At 38.2% G+C, this 23,317-nt stretch overlaps 2 protein-coding genes across 2 annotated transcripts in view; one reads left to right on the top strand and one right to left on the bottom strand.

Annotated features, from left to right (window-relative positions):
• The window catches only part of LOC129452734 (Rieske domain-containing protein), a 60,882-nt gene that overhangs the window by 28,525 nt on the left and 9,040 nt on the right, over positions 1–23,317 (bottom strand). The gene's annotated exons all lie outside the window — the stretch shown is intronic.
• On the top strand, positions 6,002–22,335 carry cilp2 (cartilage intermediate layer protein 2). The gene is made up of 9 exons (XM_073862330.1): positions 6,002–7,196; positions 14,478–14,573; positions 15,090–15,359; positions 15,459–15,641; positions 16,700–16,852; positions 16,932–17,249; positions 18,115–18,223; positions 18,603–18,760; positions 19,832–22,335. The coding sequence occupies exons 1-9, from the start codon at positions 7,133–7,135 to the stop codon at positions 22,333–22,335; spliced, it is 3,855 nt and encodes a 1,284-aa protein (XP_073718431.1). The 5' UTR covers positions 6,002–7,132.

Raw genomic sequence — 23,317 nt, 5'->3', positions numbered from 1 at the left:
TTAATATAACCACCAAACTATCGGTATCAGCAGATATCAGTCTAAACAATCGGCTATCAGTATCGGTGCATCTCTAGTTTTCATAAATATGAACGTTTCCATGGATTTTTGCGTACACACAATCTACGAACAAATCTGTTCACGTTATAAATGAGGCCCTTGAAAATACAATGCCTTTCGAATGTGTTGGAATGTGATTTAAATTTTTATTTGAAAAGGTTGTCAACAATAGCCTGACATTGACAAACATGTATGTGTATATCATTTTGTTTTTACCTCACAATGACTTCTTATAAGTTGTATAAACCCAAAAAGCCAAGATGTAAAGTTCAAATAAATGATCTACGTAAAAAAACGTTTTCCATGTAATTGATATAGACATGAATTTCAAACGTCGGATATTCAAAGCCCCGGTGGATGTTATTTTTTATCCAGGAGTCTTGGATCAGAAACCTGATGAAAAATGTTCTCCATTAGCCAGTATTTGGGAACAAGAGGTAGCTTAGACCATACAGTATATTATTTCTTCCCAGAGATTTATTCAAAAGTCAGGAAAAAGTGTGGGTGATATAAAGGAATGTTTTTGTCTGAAGCAACAACGGTTACAGTAGGTGAACAGGATCTACCGTAGCAGTTCAATGACTCTTTATAAATGCACCACACATTGTGTAAACTTGATATACTGTATATTCTCCAAAAATTAGGATTGAAGTCTTCTAAAATCAAAGCTTGTTATATGCAGACGTGCATTTCTTTTTTTACAGGGAGAGATTTTTAAGTCTGCCAGTAAACATTCTTCATTTCAGTCCACACCGTCTGAGAGCCAAACATGTGTTTATTGTCATTAAACACACATAGGGAGCCTGCAAAAGGTAGCAGGCAAAGAAGCCATATGCAGTCAATATGGCGACAAAGGAAAATATGAAGATCTGTTTAGACTGAAAGAATCGGGAAAAATATTTTTGGTCTGTATGCTTTTAACTGAACATTTGGCAATTTATTTTGTTTTGATAGCACATCTTTGCCATTTTGAAATATTTTCAGAAATGTGCCGTCACGGACCAAGATGCCTCAAGATCAATGCTTTTGAATAACTGCTTGCCAAAATAACCCCAAAACTGGATGGCGCCACGGATTGGCGAGTAACCGGGTTACGGACGTGTTTCTGTTCTAGGCGGTACTGTACATGTTGCATGCACGAGAACATTTGAGGTACACATAGTTAAACACAATTACCTCTGTTTATGAACCATGAGTTCAACTTCAAACTTCTGCCTAACTTTTAGTGTGGCGCTCCCGCCCACCAGATTTTCTCTATTCAATGATTCGCTATAGACTGTTTCAGCAGCAAAACTGCAAAAAATTACTTTCTTACCTAGTATTTTTTGTCTTGGTATTAGTACAAATATCTAATAATTCTTAAATCAAAAGGCGTTTGCTTGATGAGCAAAATGACGTCTAGTTTTTAGGCAAAAAATATCAAATTTAAGTGATTTTGTGCATAAAACAAGCAAAAAAATCTGCCAATGGGCTAAGCAAATAAATCTTGAACATTTTTCTTAAACACTTAATTTAAGAAAAATTCAAGAAAAATTTGCTTACCCCATTGGCAGATTTTTTATGCTTGTTTTTTTTTTACTTTTTTTTGGTTAGTTTTGCTCATCAAGAAAAAGCATCTTAATTTAAGAATTTTTAGATATTTTTACTGAAAACGACAAAAAGACTAAGAATTTTTTTTCTTAAAAATTATTTTTTGTAGTGTAGCATGGAAACTATGGACCAATTTTTCCCCTGAAAGAGGGAACCAATCACAGAATGGGGAGGGGGCAGCAAGGCCATGACGACATCTATGTGACACACCGAAGCAGTTTTGTTTATCCAACACGGCAGCAGACACAAAGTTACTTTTCGATGCAGCCTTAGATAGTGTTCGAAGTAAATTGAATGCAAGTTTATTTTAAAAAAAGAGCAACTTTTGGCATTAAACAATTTCATATCCAAGAAGGATGTTTGTATATGGCAAGACATGATAGCCATAGAGTTTTATAGGACCAACCTGCTAGGCATTGTCGTCTACAAAGTACAATTAACTTGTAAATTGTAAGTGATATTTATTAATATCATATTGTCATTATGCCTGTACTGGGGTTGTCACAGTGCCACTAAGTTGTGTTGCTTTTTAATATCAATATACAGCTACCGGTTTAGTTGCATAGCTTTCAGCTATGTGCACATGTACCGATAAAAGTTGTTGACGTTTGAATTCATGTTGCTCTACATACGTCATCTGGTATGATTGAAACGATTGGCTATGAGCTACGTACAGATGCATTTGATAGACATTAGCGCCTAATAAACGGCTCTGGGCATTCTTAAACCACGCCTCAAATATGAGAAAATGAGCATGTGGTTCCCAGACCACGTCTCAATCTCTGAGACTGGTCCGGTGTTAGCCAGGCTAAAAAGCTCTAGCAATTCTTTCCGATAACGCACAAAAACATTCGGAAGGAGGAGTCACGAGCTGCGGGAGGAGCGTTTCACGGGTCATGCAACACTTTATACAACACTGGATAACTTATAATTCACTAAATGTTTGTGCCTTTTACATTATATGCACTTACGAACCGATTTCCAACATAAAACAGAAGTTTTACTTACCGCATGCAACTCATGACCCAGTTGCGACTTTTCAACGAAATCCAACGTTAAACACACGCAAAACTACTGCTACCACGGATAAACAAATTATATCCATGATTTCTTCTTATTTCGTGCCATTGTTGAGTCTTGATATAAAACAAAGCTGCCACGTGAAGTGATTCCTGTGACTTGTAGCATATTCAGTATCTCTCCCGCTGATTGACGTGTATGCGTGCTTTTCTGGGGGAAGTGCCCATAAAAAGAAATGATACTGTAAGTATGGTCTACCCATGATACGTAACACACTGATCTCACGGAAAGTCATGTTATAGTCACGAAAATTTGTATTAATTTATTCATGTCAATGGCACAAAATTCAGCTTTTTTGTGCCTTGAGAACGAATGTCTTTGTGGTGTCACTCGTGGCACGAATTTCTATAAATAGTTTTTTGTATCTGTGGCACGACTTTCTTTTTCGTGGGGTTTCTTGGGGTTGAGGTAAGAACGACTTTCTGTTACGTTTTAGACATCCAAACCCCAACTTCAAGCGAGAATAGCATTAAAAGCGGAAGAAAAACATGCAGAAACCAATACATAAAAGTACATCCTAACCAAATCCCAAATCTAACCCCAAGCAACAATGATTTAAAAACAGGGGAAAATAAAAGAGTTAACCATACAAAAAACACGAAAAGTCATGCCATGGACACAAAAAATATTTAGATATTCATGCGAGTGACACAAAAAGGACATTCATGCTCAAGACACATAAAAAAAACTTGAATTTTGTGCAATGGACATCAATAAATTAATCAAAATTTTCGTGACTATAGCACGACTTTCCGTGAGATCCGCGGTGTTGATCTGTAAGCTGTACCCGTGTTCAAAAAAACTTTTTCCAAACCCTGGCGAAGTGCATTCGGCACAGAAATACTCTGTAACATGTCCAACTGCTTGTTTGATACTTTGCTTATGTTTAGCAACTGTGTTAATAAGTCACAATGCATGAAATACCGTTGAACCTCCTTTAAACACTTAATTAAAGAAACATTTCAAGATTTTTTCCTTGTTTCTAGACTTGTTTTCTCTTATTTTATGGCTTCTGTGAATTAAACGCAACTTTCTGTATTCATCCACATAAAATCAATAACAAAAAATCTGCCAATGGGGTAAGCAAAAAAATCTTGAAAATTTTCTTAAATTAAAGAAAAATGTAAAAACCCCATTGGCAGATTGTTTTGCTTGTTTTATGCACAAAATCACTTGAATTTGATATTTTTGGTCTTATTTTCTCGGGTCACTTTTCTCATTAAGAAGAAGCATCTTAATTTGGGAATTTTTTTATATTTTACTGAAAACAAGACAAAAATACTAAGAATTTTTTTTCTTGAAAATTGTTTTTTGCAGGTGCAGTTGGCACTGCAAGAAATGACTTTCTTACTTAGTTTTTTTTTTCTTGTTTTCAGAAGAAATATCTAAACATTCTTAAATTAAGATGTATTTTCTTGATGAACAAAATTTGTCTCACTGTAAAAAAATTCCCGTAGAAATTTGCAGCTGGGTTGCCGGCAACCCACCGCAGATTCAAATCCATGCCATCCACTGGCAACCTTTTCTTCAAAGCTAAACGAACATCAAACATCCACAAGTCTTTGTCTTTACAGAACAAAACTAGAAAAACAGCATCAAGCAAAACATTCTGGGAAACAAAATCTGAAGCAAACAACCGAAAAAGTTTGATGATGATTTCTGGTTCCCAGAATGCTTTGCATGAGGCTTTTATTGTATAGTTTTATTCTGTAAAGAGAAAGACCTGTCAATATTTAAAATCTATCCAACCTTGAACAAACCCTTGCCAGCAAATAACATAAATTTAAATCTACGGTAAATTACCAGCAACCCAGCTGCAATAACATTATAATTTCTACGGATTTTTTTACAGTGTAGTTTTTAGGCAAAAACCCCCCCCATAAAATTTAAGTGAATTTGTGGTTAAAGCAAGCAAAATATCTGCCAATGGTTTGAGAAAATTATAGTTGAATTAAGAATGAAAAAACTAGATTTTTTTTGCTCACCCCATTGGCAGATATTTTTGCTTATTTTTATTTATAATTTGTTACATTTTTATAGCACTTTTTCTGCAGACCTCAAAGCGCTTTACATACACTCAAAAAATGAAATGTTGGATTTACTTAAAAATATTTTGTCAACAGGTTCCACATAATTTGTTAAGTAAACTCAACGAACAATAATTAGGTTCATTTAACAAAAGAAGATTAAGTAAACCTAACAAACAACAGTTGAGTTGATTGTACATAAAAAATTAATTAATGATGACAAAAATTGGAATAATGCCATTTTATAAACTCCACCCCTTTTATCTAATAACTCCTTAACACTGAATCAATCAATCAATCATAGTGAAGCTGCTTAATACAACTAATCATATAAGCCTCTTAATTATAACTTATCAAGTACATCACAAATATATTTGAAATGAAATTTTACATTTCAAACAATTAATTTGTTTGTTTTTGTTCTAATAATATTTTACAAGTTAATTCACTCATAGTTGGCCACAGGTACCTATCTAATGGTGCTACACTTCTGCAAGAGGGTGGCAGAACAACAACAATTACCCATAATACACTGCAACATCATTAGCCAATGAGATGCCAGTCTGTATTGGTTTTATTAATCTGTTAATTTTACACAACACTGTTATCTTGGCTGAACAAGACACACCTTTTTGTTGAATAAACTCAATTAAATTAAGTTCACGTTGTTAAATAATTTTTTTTAAGTAATCACAATATGAAAGGATTAAGTAAAACTGACAAAGGCGAAAGTTCATTTTTTTGAGTGTATGAAAGGGGGATTCTCCTCAACCACCACCAATGTGCAGCATCCACCTGGATGATGCAACGGCAGCCATATTGTGCCAGAATGCCCACCACACACCAGCTTAATAGTGGAGAGAAGACAGAGTGATATAGCTAATTAGTATATGAGGGGATGATTAGTAGGCCAATGTGCAAGTTTGGCCAGGATGCCGGTGCACACCGCTACTCTTTTTCAAATAACATCCTGGGATCCAGCAGTAACCTGGTTTTCACAGGAGGTCTCCCATCCAAGTACTGACCAGGCTCAATCCTACGTAGCTTCAGTGGGCAAGCTGTCTTGGGCTACAGGGTGATATGGCTGCTGGTAAAGTACAAATTCACTTAAATTGTATATTGGTTGTCTAAAACTTATTAGGTCATTTTGCTCATCAAGAAAACACATCTTGATTTAGGAATTTTTAGATATTTCTACTGAAAACAAAACAAAAATACATGTGTGTAATCCATGCTCGTCATCTCCCCTTTTCTTTAGCAAACCAAAACATTTTATCTTCAACAAAGTATTTGTTTGACCGATCAGTTTAGCCGATAAATAAATACATAGCGCATACCTCAATGAGGTTTATTGTTTCAGGTTCTATTTCAAAATAAGTTACATTTCAAGATAAGAATGAAACTACAATGATTATTTGTTTTTTATGTTTTTCAAATCTCGATGACGTATGTGAAAAATATGACTTCCAGACGACGCATCCGAAATCCTGAAAAACGATGCTTCTCGAAAAACGTATGCCGTATGGTCACCCTACCGGAAGTTCACGTCGGTTCAGGTGCATAACAGCGACGTCACGCGTGCGTCCAATAAAACCATCTAACAAACAAATACTCGACAATCTGCTATTGATGAAAAGTCAAACAACACGTTTTACCTTCAAACAACGTTGCTTAGTTATTGTGAGTCACTGACAGCTTATTTCTATGAAAACATAAACACCTTGTGTGGGTTGTTTATTTTTATGAGCAGGTGCATCAGGTTGTGTCATCTCATGGTCTGTTGAGTCATATTGCAAGTGGAGGAGCCATCCGGAAACGCACGGTGTCCAATCTGCTCCCGGAGGGCCGTACGGTTCAGCTTTAACTTTAAATAAAAACACCTGCTTGTACGGTTCGAGCTACCCTGGAGCTTGTTCTGATGTGTTTGATTATACGCTTTGTAGGACCGTGGCCTTCCAGCAGCGGGGCTGAACACCCAAACTAAGTTGAATAATGAAATAATTGGAAGTATTGTTAATGACAATCAAATTGACAGCAAGTCGGATGCCGGCCAATTGTTATGCGATGTATCGTGCGTAGATGAAGTGATTAAAAACAAAACAGTTTTCTGATGCAACGTTCACCTTTCTCCTACATCTGTGTGTTCTTTGTCTGCTGGAATGATATAAGGACACAGATGTTAATGCACCGGCCAATAGTGAGCAGAAAGGGGCCGGACTGGACCCCTCTTTACTCCATCCTGTCTTTTAAAACTCTGGGTGCTTCACCGAACTCCATCAGACTTGATTTGAAGGACAGGGGAAACAAATTGATGCTGGTGATTTTCTTTCTTTTATCTCCTTTCTCTATTTATTTATTTTTTTGTTACCGACAGTATGTGGGACATCACAGCGGTGACATCGGTCCTGTCTACTCTCTTCGTATTGTCTCTCGCAGAAGGTAACGTAAAATGCCTTTTTAAATCTTAATGATGTTTATTAAACAGCTCAGATCCATCTGTCAGCTTTCGAGGCTGGTGAATGTTTTACTTTATCTTAATCTTGCTTACATAATAATTTGCGTGACTGCTTGTATTGTCTAATACTGTAAATACATCATAAGATTTGATACAGATGGAGAGGAAGGCTTTTACCATTGGTGTTCATAAATTTTTTTTTTTTTAATGAAATACTTTCAAGGAAAACATTTAAAAAATGGCACTGGATCATATTATGATTCCAAACAAGCATGACAACCTCTTATGATGTATTTATAAACGTGGAAAGGAGACGTTAAGCGTTTACAGTTGACTATTATATAATTTGTAGAATTGAAAGCATCATACTTCGCTATGGTTTGTGTAAACTAATTCAGCTTCTGAATCCGGCACCCCCTTAACCTCTTTTCTGGAAAGCAGCGACGACGGTGGAGGAATTTATTATTTTCCGACTGTCAGTCGCAACTCCTTTAGACCCACTCTCCCTCGTCTCCGGTCCACCTCTACGACGAATCGGAATTTATTACCTGTTTCCCGACACGAGCAGACAGCTGCCGCCGCGTGGCACCCGTGGCATGGAAAATCGTACATGATGTTGAGGCTTTAAAGCTGTAGGGTTAAGTATCTGGTTTGAAATAACCAGATGCCTCTCAGTCATCCGGTAATGAGCTGCAAGCCGGTGTATCCGTGCCAGTTTCACCCGGCCATTTTTACCGCTCCAAAGTAAATATTACCGCTTTCTAATCTATCAACCATTCAGACGATTTATTCACCAGATGCTTCGTTTTTGAAGCATGTTGATCTCGGTCGCTTTGATCTCTCTTTCCTTCGGTTTTAACATCAAAGTCAATATGCAAGATTTTAATTTCCTTCGCATTTTACAAGCGCCACTGTTTGCATGTCCAAAGTAGCTTATTGATATCTAATAGTGATTAACAGCTTGAAAACATTTAAAGCGTGCTGAGGTTTCATTGGTTGCGACAATAAAATAGTTTAGGTTAGAATAACACTTCAGACAAACAGCCCTTAATCTTCTTTTCAACCCAGTCAGACAGACATTACCATCCGAGTCTTCTGTTCAAACACACCTCGGTCAGGACGTGCGCCAGATGCCCTAAACTACTACCACATGTTTGCCGATGAAGGATAAACACACGCATACACAAAACCAGTTTGGATCGCTCATTTGCATTCATTAAAGCATGATGGGATGTGGTATGCCCTTCCAAAACCACTGCCCGGGCACATTGCCTTTTTTCAAATAAAATGCCTTTGATTTCGAACAAATACCTACTTGTATGGTGCATCGCCCTATTAGAGATGTTTGCGGTATAACGCATGTAAGTGAGCGACGGTACTGTGATTTTTTTTATTTTTATAAAAGGAATTGCATGATGTGCCGAAATGTTTACACACTGACGTTTTTATTATTGGAAGAGACTTTAAAGACCTGCCGATTTGCATAAAGGATATTACCAATGACAGATGAAGCTTGGCAATGTGGTAATATTTCCATTTTTGGGGCCTTTTTATGATTTCTGTTTAGACGTTATTAAGACGTAAGCAAGCGGGAATGACATCCGCATCCACGTCGCCTGCGTAGGATACACGGTTCGCTGTGTTTAGACTACGTGCTCAACTTTGACGTTGAGGTTTTATTAAAATGTATTTTGGTTCGCTTCTGGCTTGGGGAGAAGTGGACGTTTAAAAAGGAAACGTCTTAATAAAACGGCACAGGCTTGCGTGAATGGATTAATTGTCTGGGTATGACTGTTGGATATCGGGCAGTAAGCTTTATGAGGTGCCGCTAGACGTGTTATGAGAGTGATTATACTGAACTTTATACTGTGGGATAAAGCTCCTGGCACAAAGATAGGTACATGTAATCATTCACTTTCTCAACCGAGGTTCAAAATAAACCCGTCATGCGCCGTTTGTTATGGGAGGGCAGCGGGTCAGTTTATGTTGGGAGTTCAATGATGTGCTTCTAATTCTTAGGTGCTTGTATATTTTTAGGTATACTGTTAACTAATTGTTTCCACTGCAGAGCAAATCATTTTTACACACCTGATCCCAATAACTTTTTTATTATTACAAGGTTTCACTGAGGTCAGGCACTGCAGTTCTTCGGTCTCAGAATAGAGTCGGACTAATTTGCCGTTGCCACCTGTAGGTGTCCAAATACTGTTTAACTATTTAAATACTGAATTCCCTATACAAATACACGAACATTGTTGCTTTTATTTCTGACCCTGGACCACAAAACCAGTCATAAGTATATTTGTAGCAATAGCCAATAATACAATGTATGGGGTCATAATTATCGATTTTTCTTGTATGCCAAAAATCATTAGGATATTATGTAAAGATTATGTTCCATGAAGAGATATTTTGTACATTTCCTACCAAAACTTTTATTTTTGTGAGTGGATGCAGTTGCTAAGGACATTATTTGGACAACTTTAAAGGCGATTTTCTCAATCTTTAGATTTTTTTGCACCCTCGGATTCCAGATTTTCAAATAGTTGTGTCTCCGCCAAATATTGTCCTATCCCAACAAACCATACATCAACGGAAAGCTTATTTATTAAAGGAAAACACCACAGTTTTTCAATATTTTACCATGTTCTTGCCTCATCTTACATGAATTGATGCATCCCTATCTTTTTTCAATGCGTGCACTTAATCTTTGTACAGCGTGTTGTGTATGTGTTAGCATTTAGCCTAGCCCCATTCATTCCTTAGGATCCAAACAGGGATGAATTTAGAAGCCACCAAACACTTCCATGTTTGCCCTTTTTAAAGACTGTTACATGAGTAGTTACACGAGTAAGTATGGTGGCACAAAATAAAACGTGGTGATTTTTTTAAGCGGATAATAATGAGAACTATATTGTATGACGGAAGAGCACTTTGACCTCGGGCGCAGTAATATCATCACTCCTGACTACTCCCCCTCTCGCTCAAACTTCCGATAATATTACTGCGCCCGAGGTCAAAGTGCTGCAAACTAAGTGCTCTTCCGCCATACAATATAGTTTTATTTTGTGCCACCATACTTACTCGCGTAACTACTCATGTAACAGTCTTTAAATAGGGAAAACATGGAAGTGTTTGGTGCCTTCTAAATTCATCCCGGCTTGGATCCCAAGGAACGAATGGGGCCAAGCTCCATGCCAACACATTCACGACGCGCTGAACATTAGGTGCACGCATTGAAAAAAGATGGGTATGTATTAATTCGTCTAAGTTTAGGTAATAACATAGTAAAATATTAAACAACAGTGGTGTTTTCCTTTAATGCTGGGTTAATGCCGGCATTGTGTAAAAAAGGGAAGAAGAACCTGGCCGTTGAATTAAATTTTAATAATGTTTTTTTTATTTGACCCCCCAAAAAACAGCATTTTAAGTTAAATCAACCCAGCACAGGTAAAATGACGTCCCTTTTTGACCCAGTGCATGGGTTGTAAATAACCCAGCATTAATAAATATGCTTAATAAATTAGGATAGGACCATATTTGGGCGAGATACAACTATTTGAAAAATGTAAAGATCATTGCATAAGGTAATGTTCTTTAAGTATAAATCTCCCATCTATAAGATGCAAAATATATAACATTTCACAATACATTGCACACATTTATATGTTTTAGCAATTATCAAAAAAAAAACTATTAATTCAACCAAAACCAAATATATGACCCAGTGTGTAAAAACCAAGCTAAAGTAATTTGAGTGATTTACAGTTTTCTACATAAGCTCATCTTACATAATGTAAAGAACATTCAGTGAAAATATAACCTTGATATCTTTAATATAATGACTGAGTAAGGTCATGTCAACGATTGAAATCAATCTTTGATATTCCTAATCCAGAGGTCTACAACCTGCCCCCGCATGTGGCTATTTCATGCCTCTGCAGTGGCTCACTCCCTGAAGCTAAAAAAATCAAATAAATGCTATTTTTTATTCTACAGTATTTTTTTCTTTGAAATACCATTTTATTTTCAAGATCGAATTGATTAAAAAAAGTGTTTACATTAAAAGTGTTTTAATATTTTGTCAATCAAAAAATGCGAAATCATATTAATCAGGTGAGAGATCTATTTAATACGCTATTATTTTGCATGATATACATATTTGTATATTGAACCCTATACTGATGTAGCTGTGTTTTATGTTCAGGCTCGGTTGATTGCTTTACATGACTGAGAAAAAACATGACGACCGCACAATGAAATGAACTTAAGTCATAATTAAATATAAACTGGACGATTTTTATGTTTGCTCTTTCTTATAAGCAGCAGCTATGTTTTATAATTTTTAGTGGGCTGCGGTTTCTTTAATTTTCCACAAAAAGGGAAGAACTCGAACAAACCGGCAATGTGCATTTTGTTTGAAAGTAACATTACACGTGCCAGTGTTTTTTTTTTTTCTAAAGTTCATAAAAATTTGTCTTTTATAAATAGCATATGGATATAAAACTTATATGCCATCATGTTATCTTTAACTTAGGGTTTTTTTTTCTGGTCAGACCCGGGCCAAAATGGCTCTTTTGACATTGAAGGTTGTCAAAAAAGTGACCCCATTGAGCTCAGGTGTATAAATGAAATGATAGCAATTTTTGTGAACTATGCTTTCGCAATGGAAACCAATGCGCTATGTTTAATTCAAGGATATAATCAGTAACAGCTTGGTGTATCTTCTACATAGCTTCTCCAGTGATTGACACGGCCACAGATAAGAGCTTCAGTGTGTGTACTCGGAATAATGCCAATAACCATCCACTGTCAAGACACGGTCCCGTTTTTACTTTGAGATGTTAGGCTTGGCAACGAGACCAGACATACTACCCCTGGCAAAAACGTGGTGAATGAATACCTCATTCAGTGACCAGATCTTCTTATCACAGCACAGTCTGAGAAATGTGTCGATTTGTAAGCCGCTACGGAAAGTATTTCAGGGATTCACTGCAGGCACAAAGGAGAGATCAGCACACAGTATTATAAGGTTCTTTGTCTTTCTTCTGAAAGTGAGATCTTCTGATAATGTCTCATCTAGAAAGCATGAAACAACATGTGTTTGTTCCTCTTTTTTCTTCTCTGGGGCTTTGGTTGGTAAGTGTCTCCAGCTTGGTTATGAATGTGGAGGATCAGGCCATTGTGATGTGTGTATCACTTACGATTAGACAATGGTGCTTTCCAGATGTTCAGCAATGTTCTGATGACATCAGACGAACAGGTTTATTCAAAGTAGCTTACTTTAAAAAGTGAAAAATTGAACTTAAAAATTTATTTAATTGGTAACCTAAAAATAAAAATTTTTCCAACTTATATTTTTCACTTAAACATGTTACCAATTGCAGTAATTAACTTTTTACTTTTTGCGATGCACGTTCGTTACATGTTACAATAAGGTTGTATTTGTTTATATTAGTTAAACAGCAATACTAATAATAATGTTATTTTCAGCATTTACTAATACATGCATAATATTATTTAATGCATAATGAACTAATATGAAAAATTGTATTTGTATTAACTAACCAGTCCTTCCAGAAAAACAATTTTTTTGTGATTGTTGCGGGCAAAAATCCTTGATGTGCCCAGTCTCACGAGATTTCGTTGTGTAGTCAGGTAATTTTTTGTTTATTTTTTCGGGATATTATCACAAATTTCTGTTTACATCTCATTGTCACGTATTGGTTGCTCAACTGTTTTGTCCTTTTTTCTTACCATTGTCGCTTCGGTTTAGGGTTATATTTAAATAAAATGACATCCCTACCCAAACCCAACTCTAACCCTAATGCCAGGCGACATATAAAAAAATAAATCGGAAAAAATAGTATAAACCAATATATAAAGTGATATTCTAATGCAAGCACCAACTCTAACCCTTAACCAAAGCGACAATGGTTTAAAAATAGGAAAAAGTAGTTGGTAACCAATACGTTATAATCACACTAAAACGGGAATTGTTATACGATCATGGAAAAACGCGGAAATTCATCATAATTTCAAAAAAAAATTATAATTTTACATGACTATATCACGAAACCTCGTGAGACTGGGTAAGATATTTATGCAATTTTATGCGATGAAATTGCGGGAACTTGCAAAAATTGCGGGAACTTGCAAAAATTGAGGGAAGTTTTTCAATGACTTCACGTCACATAACCACATCACTTCATAACGTTCCCATGGCAACAGGGGACATGGTTGCGCTTGTATGAAGTAAATGCTAATTTTTTTTAACTTTCTGCTTAAAATATGTGATTTTTGCTACGAAAATGCAGGGATTATGAAATCATGCAATATTGCATATTTGCGAACGGAAATCTGCTACTTATGCTGCGAAAGTGTGGCATATTTGAAAAAAATGTGGCCCCGCATAAATATGCAGACTTTGGCTGATTATGCGTTGAATCGTGCAATCGCATAATCGTGTTTTTCTGGAGGGACTGTAGACTAACATTGTCAAAGATTAATACATGCAGATAACTATATTTCTCATTGTAGCTAATGCATTTACTAATGTTAACAAATACAACCTTATGTTTGTTTCTCTGGGGTTTAAACAGCCTGATCTCACGAGAAAAAATTTTATGAGATGCTATTTCGTATGAAATCGTACAAAGTTAATTGCACGAAAACAGATGATTAAAATAAAATCAATAATGAAACCCCACCCCTAACCCCAACGTCACAGGGGTCAAGGCAAATCGTACAAAAATGTATGAATATGGTTATACAAATTAATACTAATTAGCCACCTCGCAAAATAAGTACGAATTGCCATGAGATGGCATTGGTGTTGGTAACCTCATGCTCTACTACTTAAGCTTCAGGAATTATCCAACTGTGTCCGTCTTAGCTGATAAAAGTAGTTCTTCTTGGACTCTGGTGGCACCAATACCGAAAACACACACATAATAAAGTCAGACACCCTTGGGGCAGCGCTTTAATATTGAATGTCTTTTGCACACATTCCAGTTACTGCACAGCCGAGCGAGATTTTCCGATCACATTCACAGACATGTCTGCAGTCTAAGGGCCGTGCAAAGAATAGGTTTTGATCTTTTACATTACAAATTATATTGGATTGTAAAAAATCAACTATTTTCCAACAAATGTAAATTTTATTAGCCCCTCAGGTAGAATTCGTTTATCCTTTTTGCAGCCATTGTTCATTTGGTAGCACCTTTTGTGTCGAGTGCAATGTAATGAATGCTCCTTTCCCACAGGGCCTATCTGGGAAAGCTCACATCTTCGGAGGTTAAACCAAACGGACAGGAACAGAAAGCTGGCGTACAACAGCCTCTTAGAACCGCAGACCACAGGTAGTTAACATGCTCTCTTTATGCAATCAACTCATTTGCGGGTGTTCAGCTCGATCCAAACCACGATTTGGATATTTTGGATGCTACAAAAAAAGTTCTTGAAATGTGATGTAAGTAACGAAATAATCTGGATTTCTGCTGTAATCTGTCTTCATTAAATGCGAGCCATGATGTAAGCATTTTGCCACTTTCTGCTAAAGCGAACACTCACTGTTCGAAGCATAAATGAGTTTACACATGCTCTTCATTTGAACAAGTGAACAAGTCTGTACTGAGAAAATTCAGACAGAGATTTCTGCCTGGTTCATTCGGTTCAAATTTCCTACAGGAGATCGTGACACGAAGCAATAAGTCCTTTGGTGAAAGATGGATTGTATTATATTAATGCTGCTCTGATCTTGTCTGAAGTAAAACTAGCAAATTGCAGACGAAATTTCCTCAAGCGCACATTATTGTGTCAACAGCAGATCTATCTTGTATAATATCTTACTGTTGTCTTTGTTCTGAGCATTGCAGGCGTGACCGAGTGGACGTCCTGGTTCAACATTGACCATCCAGGAGGAAATGGCGACTATGAGAGGTTAGAAGCCATTCGCTTCTATTACCGGGAAAGAATCTGCGAGCGACCCGTAGCCATGGAGGCCCGTACCACCGACTGGGTCGCTGCTGCGGATACAGGAGAGGTGGTACATTCCAGCCTGGAGAAAGGTTTCTGGTGCATCAATAAGGAGCAGCCATATGGCCGCAGTTGCTCCAACTACCACGTGCGATTCCAGTGTCCACCAGGTACAATTAGTCAAGACACAATCCATCAAAGCAAAGAAGTGTATTCCGTATGGAGACATAGGCATTTAAACATATGACTGTTGCTTTTTGTCGCTTAAGTTCACTCTTACTGGACCGACTGGAGCGAGTGGGCGCCTTGCTCTGCCACTGCTTGTAATGATGTTGGTATCCAAGTTCGGCAGAGGAAATGCATGAGCACCCAGCCTCTTCCGTTGCTGCTTTCACCCATTTGTGTGGGGCATCAAGTAGAGAGGAGGGAGTGTTCGACACCACCATGCCAAGGTATATGTGCGAGTCCAAACATTAACAGTGCAAAAGTCATGAGTTTGATTCCCAGGAAACACGCATACTGATAAAACCAATGCTATCTCATGGCAATTCGTATGTAATTTACGAGTTGGCTAATTCATATAAATTAGTACGACCACATTCGTACATTTTTGTACATTTTGCCTTTGCCCCTGTGACGTTGGGGTTTCGTTATTGTTTTTTTATCGTAATCGTAGGTTTTTACCATGGGGCAACCTTTCGATCTCTGCCGTTAAGCCAACACGGAAGCTTAAACTGTCATTCATCGACTGGTCCCCAGAGACTGACATAGGCCCCCATGTTAAACTTTACAGCAGAAATAAATGCCTCTTTACCTATTTTCGGTTAACCGCGAGTACTAAGGCGACGGCAGGCCTCGTCAACTATTGGCTTAAAAAAAGCTCTTCACAAACCTATGGGTGACATCACAGGCATTACACCATATTTTTTACAGTCTGTGGTTTTTACACAATTAACTGTGTATGAATCCATACGGTTTAGCCAACTCGTAAAATATGTATGAATCCTCATAAGATCAGGCTGGATAAAATGTATATTGAATGTAGCAATGCAGGGAGTTTGATAGTAGTGACTGTCAAATGCATGTAAAACAAAACTAAATTATGTAACATTTCCGATCCTGTAAGCAACAACTAATACCATGAATTCCTCAGCCTTCGTTTGCTGGATTCAGCAGGATTGGATAAAGCTGTAGCATTAGACTGCAGTGAGTTCATTGTGTTCTCTTTATATCGGATATGTCCAAATATTTGTTGTGTGTCTAAATCGCCCAGCAACACTTGACTAAAAAGAATTAGCTTTAATTTCCACTCACGATTCGCATCCCACTGTCATTTACATGACACATGTGGAGCCCAGTTAGCTTGTCCAACCCAAAGCTTTGTTGTCTTTGATCATAAGAACATTGGCAAATTCACTTTAGAATGCTGTTTAGCAGCCTGACACAATTTAACCACAGATCGGATGCCTCATAAGTGTTCATTCACTACAAGATTCTTTTAAATAAACAGCTGTGTGGAGCAACTGGAGTTCCTGGGGTTCTTGCTCGGTGACCTGTGGGAAAGGTCGCAGGACAAGACGAAGGACCTGCCACAGATCTTCAACCAAAATCCAATGCGCAGGACGACACACTGAGGTCCAGAAGTGTGAAAGTGCATGCCCAGGTATTGCGTTGGACAAATGACACAAACTCTAAAAATCACATATTTTTGCGGTGTTCAAATGCACTGTTGTGTTTTACAGTCACGTGCAAGCACGTCTGTACCGAGGGCCGTCCCAGTAATGACTGCAGCTACTGTATCTGTGAAGGACAGACATTACACGGGGAGGTCTTCAGTGTCACGGGTGTACCTGTGGCTGCTGCCACAGTAGCTTTGGCGGGTCAAGCCAAGATCATCCGTGGCCAAACTGATGCCCAAGGTCGGGTCACGATTGCTGGACTGTGCTCCAGCCCCCAGACCAAAGTCATTATCAGCAAAGACAAGTTTGCTCCTGCTACTGTCCCTGTTTACAGTAACAGCAGTGATTCGTTCTGGGTACGGGCCATCTTACGATCATCCGGTAGGTGTATTGATGGAACATAAATGTGGAAAGTTCAAGCAAAAAGTACATTTATGCAATGTACAAATATTTTGCTGCCTTAAATTTCAAGTCAAACGACTACTTTAAATTTTGACCAGTGGTGAGTTAAAATTGGGGGAGGATCAAGTTTTTATTGTTGTGGTGTTTTTAATATGCCATGTGTTAAAATCAATTATATTAACATAGTTGAACGCGTGGATCAGATGTTCGAGTTATAGACATCATATATTAATGCCCCATAGACTCGGCATTGAAACGATCACAGCACAGCTGCTTTAGTTTGCTCACACATGCTGTTCACACATGCAGGTTGAGTGCTGTAACGTGTTAACAAGCTAAAAGATTAGTGCTGCAAACGCACAGTTCATTGCATTGTTAAATCGAAGTCAGCAGTTATATGGCTGAAACTGCTGAATGTAGCATCTATTTACATATCTATGGTCCGAGGTGGTGCGAAAAAGTGGAGGCGGGACTAATTTGCATATTCATAGATCCATGTATACTAAATGAGGCAAAGGTGTAGAGTTACATTCACACTGTTTTAAAGCATGAAGAAATTATTGTAAAAATGAGTTTAAACTGATAAAATTCTTGACTACAGGGAGACATAATAATGTAAAAACATTAAAAATGTAAAATATTAAGTTGAAATTACTTTTAAAGCCAATTTGATTGTGCTGTTCTATTAAAATGTAAGGCAGCATTTTTTACCATGATCTAAAAAAGCAGTTTAAAGGAAGATTGGAAAGTGGTGATATTATTTTAAAGATACAAAGATATATTTAGCATTTTAACCAATAGATGTAAGCAATTGCATTATTTATTCCTGTTTTACGATCATCAGAGAAACCATATATTGTGAAGCATCCAGAAAGCAAAGTACGCTACGAGGGACAACGTGCATTTTTCTGCTGTGCAGCAACTGGAATGCCTAAACCAGACAAATATTACTGGTAAAGAACCAATGATATTTCTTGTTTCATCATTACATTTGCTCCAAATGTAATCCCTGTATAATGAACCTTCTACACTTTGCATCCATGGTCATTTGCATTAACCTGCTTCTTTATCTCATAACACACATATCTCATAACACGCACTTAGATGCGAACTGCATTTCATTGGCGCTTTGCTTGGGCTCGACAATAGCTAGCTTGAACTATGTTCGGGCCAAGTGACAAAACTGTCACTGTCCCGATTGGGCCAGTAAAAATCTGAACCATTGGCCCATCTGGGCAAGTAAAAAAAATGAGCGTTGAGCCCTGCAATGACAATTAAATCTAGTCTACTATTGCCTTAGTTACCTACAATCTTACTTTGATTTATTTAAAGGTACCACAATGGAACTTTATTGGACCGTGCCTTATACAAGTACGATGAAAATTTAATACTCAGAGACCTGAAACCAGAGCAGTCGGGGCAATATCACTGCAAAGCAACTAGTCTAGCAGGAAGCATCAAGTCTACTTCGGCCCTTCTCACTGTTTTTGGTAAGTGCAAAACCATTTTAGTAGTCAACAGGGGATGTCATTAAGCAAGTTTTTTTTTTTAAAGAAGAAAAAACGCAATAAATAATGAAGTCTCTAATGAAATATTATAGTTTCTTATTTAGCGTACAATGTTTAAGTTGGTAGTAATTACTTCTACACAATCTATGACTGACAAGTTACAGTACAATGGATGGATCCTTTCAAATCCGTTTAGAGTTCTCCTATTAAAGTGAAATCCCAAACTGGTCGATAAATCCTGTTTTTTATCTTCAGGCAAGTATGCGTATTCACACACACACACAGCTACACATTATGTAAATTCCCATGATGCTTGTTACCCGAGATATAGATAGTCAGAAACATTCTGCCAGAAAGTGTGCTAAAGCAATCAGCACTAGATTTAGTCTGTGAGACCGGGATCTTCTCCGCTTCTTAATCATTGTGGCATATGCAGTGCACTTTGCTGAACGAAACGCCAGCACCTGTCACAGCAGGGTTCTTAATGTAGGTTGATAAATGCATTTTATATTCACTCTTGCTTTTAAAAAACAGCTACAGTGGGAAAGTTTTCCATAAATTAAATTATACAACCTAAAATGAAATTACACGGCTGCGCTCTCGAATAAGTGTCATTTTACAAAGAAAAACAGTGTTGTTTTAAATAAATGAGCCGTGTGCAGTGGTAATATTACAGTAATGACTGCAGTCAGTAATATGGAGACAATGAACTGTTAATTCCACAATGAGATCATGAGTCTTAATCATAACTAGCAATGTGCCGTGGCAGTCACCCAGAAACTGAATAGTTGATTAGTGAAATCAAATGTTGAGTTTAATATGTTTTGCACCGTTACATTAAACTGGAGATATCAACTAGTTAACTGACTGTTTTATATGCTGTGATTTAACAAGGTTAGAGAAAAAAACTTTCAAGATTCAATATTTTGTCACATAGACGGTAATATGTATATACAACTGAAATACTCTACTAGGTGCTGTAAACATCCATAAATGTTCTGTATGCATTAAAAAAAAATGTAGGTTTCTAACCTCAAATTTTATGTTTCACAGCTAAAGAGATGCCAGCATGCAACGCCACACCTGAAACTCACCTGATCAAATTACCATTCGATTGCAGGCAGCCTGGAACAGACTCCAAGTTTTACAATGCCGGCCGTTGTCCACACAACAAATGTGCCGGGTCACTGGACTTTGACATGCGCTGCAAAGATGGATCTGACTTTTGCTGTGGGGTCAAACAGATGGAGGCTAAAGAGATCAAGTGTGGCCGGTACAACCTGCCTATCAAGGTTGTGAAGGAATGTGGGTGTCAAACTTGTGTGGAGCCCAAAATTTTCGTGCGAGGCAGGGTGGTCGCAGCGGACGATAATGAACCCTTGCGCTTCGGATACATTTACAAAGGGAAAGAACGGATAGGTACAACAGGGTATCAGGGTGGATTCACAATTCAGGTGCCTCCAGACACACAAAGACTTGTGGTAAACTTTGTGGACCCCTCTCAGAAGTTTATTGACACAATCAAAGTTTTCATCTTCGACAGGAGAGGAGGTTCAGTCTATCATGATGTGAAAGTGATGAGAAAGCAGGAACCTGTTGATATCAACTCTGCAGAATCCAATACAATTTATCTAGGAGAAATCGATGGAGAGGAGCCCATTGGTCAACTCATCATACCTCCAAATTCCTTTCACAAAAACACAGGGGAGGTGTACGAAGGAACAGTCAAGGCCAGCGTCACATTCCTTGATCCACGCAACATCACCATGGCTGCTGCTACGCCTGGTGACCTGAACTTTGTAGATGATGAGGGAGAAATGCTTCCTCTTCGGACATATGGAATGTTTTCAGTAGATTTCCGAGATGAGGGAAACCAGGAGATTCTAGGTGCCGGCGATGTCCAGGTACTCCTTGATACAGAGCATGTCAAAATGCAGGAGCACATCAATGCTATGAAACTCTGGTCCCTCAATCCTGATACAGGCATTTGGGAGGAGGAAAGCGGCTTTAAACCTAAACAAACTACTATTGCTGGTAGTGGGAGAAGCAAAAGAGAGGAGCGCACATTCTTGATAGGAAATATGGAAATTAGGGAACGTAGGTTGTTCAACCTTGATGTACCTGAAAATCGCAGATGTTATGTCAAGGTGAGGGCATATATGAGTGACAAGTTCCTGGCCAGCGAGCAACTAGAAGGAGTGGTAATAAGCTTGATAAACCTGGAGCCCAAGCCTGGCTACTCATCAAATCCAAGAGCCTGGGGACGATTTGACAGTGTCATAACAGGACAAAATGGTGCTTGCCTGCCAGCATTTTGCGATGGTCAGAGGGCTGATGCATACACAGCTTATGTCACAGCTTTAATGGGGGGTGAAGAACTAGAAGCAGCTCCCTCATCACCAAAAATGAATCCAAACGTTATTGGTGTGTCTCAGCCATACTTAGGGAAATTGGATTACCAGCGGTCAGATCATGAAGATCTAGCACTCAAAAAAACTGCTTTTCGAATTAACTTAGCCAAACCAAACCCTAATAATTTTGATGAAACGAATGGACCGATCTATCCCTACCAGAATTTGATTGAATGTGAAAATGCACCTTTTGATGCCAACCACTTTAGATTTTTCCGTGTTGAAAAAGATAAATATGAGTACAATGTGGTACCTTTTGAAGAGAGTGACCTCACGTCATGGACTGGGGACTATCTTTCCTGGTGGCCAAACCCACAGGAGTTCAGGGCTTGCTACATCAAAGTTAAAGTTCAGGGAGCTACAGAAATCATGGTAAGGTCAAGGAACCTTGGTGGCACTCACCCTCAGACCAGAGGTCAATTGTATGGCATTAGAGACATTCGCAGTACTCGTGACTTACACCATCCGAACACCTCTGCGGCTTGTCTTGAGTTTAAGTGTAGTGGGATGCTTTTTGATCTGGGTACTGTTGACAGGACACTCATTTCTATCATTCCACAAGCCAATTGTCGTCGGACAGGCATAAACAGCCTCCTGCAAGAGTATCTCATAAAGCACCCACCTGTTGTTCAAAACAACGAGTCTCACTCTTTCAATATGTTAGCTCCTGTTGATCCCCTAGGACACAATTACGGAATATACACCGTCACAGATCAAAACCCACGCGTTGCAAAGGAGATTGCCATAGGCCGATGCTTTGATGGTACCTCGGATGGTTTCTCCAGGGAGATGAAGTCAGAGACTGGAGTGGCACTGACTTTCAGTTGCCCCAAAAGAACTATAACTCGTGAGAGTTTATTCCAGCGCTTGCAAACAAATCCTGGCCTAACACTAACACAGATGGCTCGTGAGATGAGGGAGTCCCAAGGATTGCAAGTCAGACGAGGGTCAACTCAAATGGTGGCCTATCCCTTTGGCCAACAGGGCAGGAGCCAGAACCGCCGCGCCATAAAATATAGTTCCTCTTTTGGGTCCGCTTGGAAAGGCGCTACGTTTTGTTTTGTGCCACCAAGCTTGCACGTGTGGCTGCTCGTCTTGGGTGGGAGGAGCGTTGATGTGTTTGGTCACTTCTGGCTTTCTCTCTGAATGGTGCCATTGAATGAATGGGGCTGGGCTGGGTGCTGTCGGGGCGTCGCAGCGCGCTCCGGCGCTTGCGTGCATGCGCACGGATGGTGGAGGGATGTGTCAGCGGTTCTTGGTTGGGGTAGTAACATGTTTTGGTATTGAAAATGAGTAGACTATTCCTTTAACGCTTTTTACCACTGCAGGCTAGCAAGGACATTTTAAGCAGCATCGAGGGATTACGGTGCCTTATTTAATTTATAATGGTTCAAACTTTTATTGTCTGTGTACCAAGAAATGTAGGTATAGACAACATTGTGGAATAACATTTAAATAAATCTTTAAAGAAACATTGTAATGGTCAGCATATTGACAGAGTTACAACATTATACATAAAACAACTAAAAAAATATGCAAAATTGTAAAGCCTAGATTTCTATGAATCTGGGCATAATTGCAGACACGAAAACTTAGTTTTTTATTAACAAACTACGTTTAGATGTTTTATATTTGCTCATTTATGTTTTCCTTTTGAAAACTGCTATAGGAAAAGCACAAGCACCTGATGACGAGTCATACATTTGTAACTTGAATAAGTTTATCTTAACCTTTGTAATTTTGTAATATATCCAGTTACAGCACCTTTGGTCTATGATCTACGCTGTACTGCTTTTTCTTCATAGGCAAGCTAGAGATCAGTAGGAGGACATTGGATGAATATGGTGCTAAAAATTAGTTGGCCAGTTTTCTGTCAAAAGAGGGTTTGTCTTCTGTTCAGCTGTCTGCAGGGTCTCAGGGAGACTATAACTTTTCCTGGAATATCGTTTGGTAAAATGTGTTGATAACTAAACATTTGTCTTCTTTATAAAGTGAAAGTTGAACAGTTGCCTGCTTCGTGAACATGTTACATAAACGATTCCTGAAAAATCCACACAAACAAATAATGTAACTTATACTGCATGAAATTACCCATTTTGCATATTAAAAAGCCAGTTTTATGTGTAAA

Source organism: Misgurnus anguillicaudatus, chromosome 23 (genome assembly GCF_027580225.2).
Source record: "Misgurnus anguillicaudatus chromosome 23, ASM2758022v2, whole genome shotgun sequence".
Classification (NCBI taxonomy): domain Eukaryota; kingdom Metazoa; phylum Chordata; class Actinopteri; order Cypriniformes; family Cobitidae; genus Misgurnus; species Misgurnus anguillicaudatus.
The sequence above is the reverse complement of the archived record's forward strand: the minus strand, read 5'-3'. Positions and strand labels throughout refer to the sequence as shown.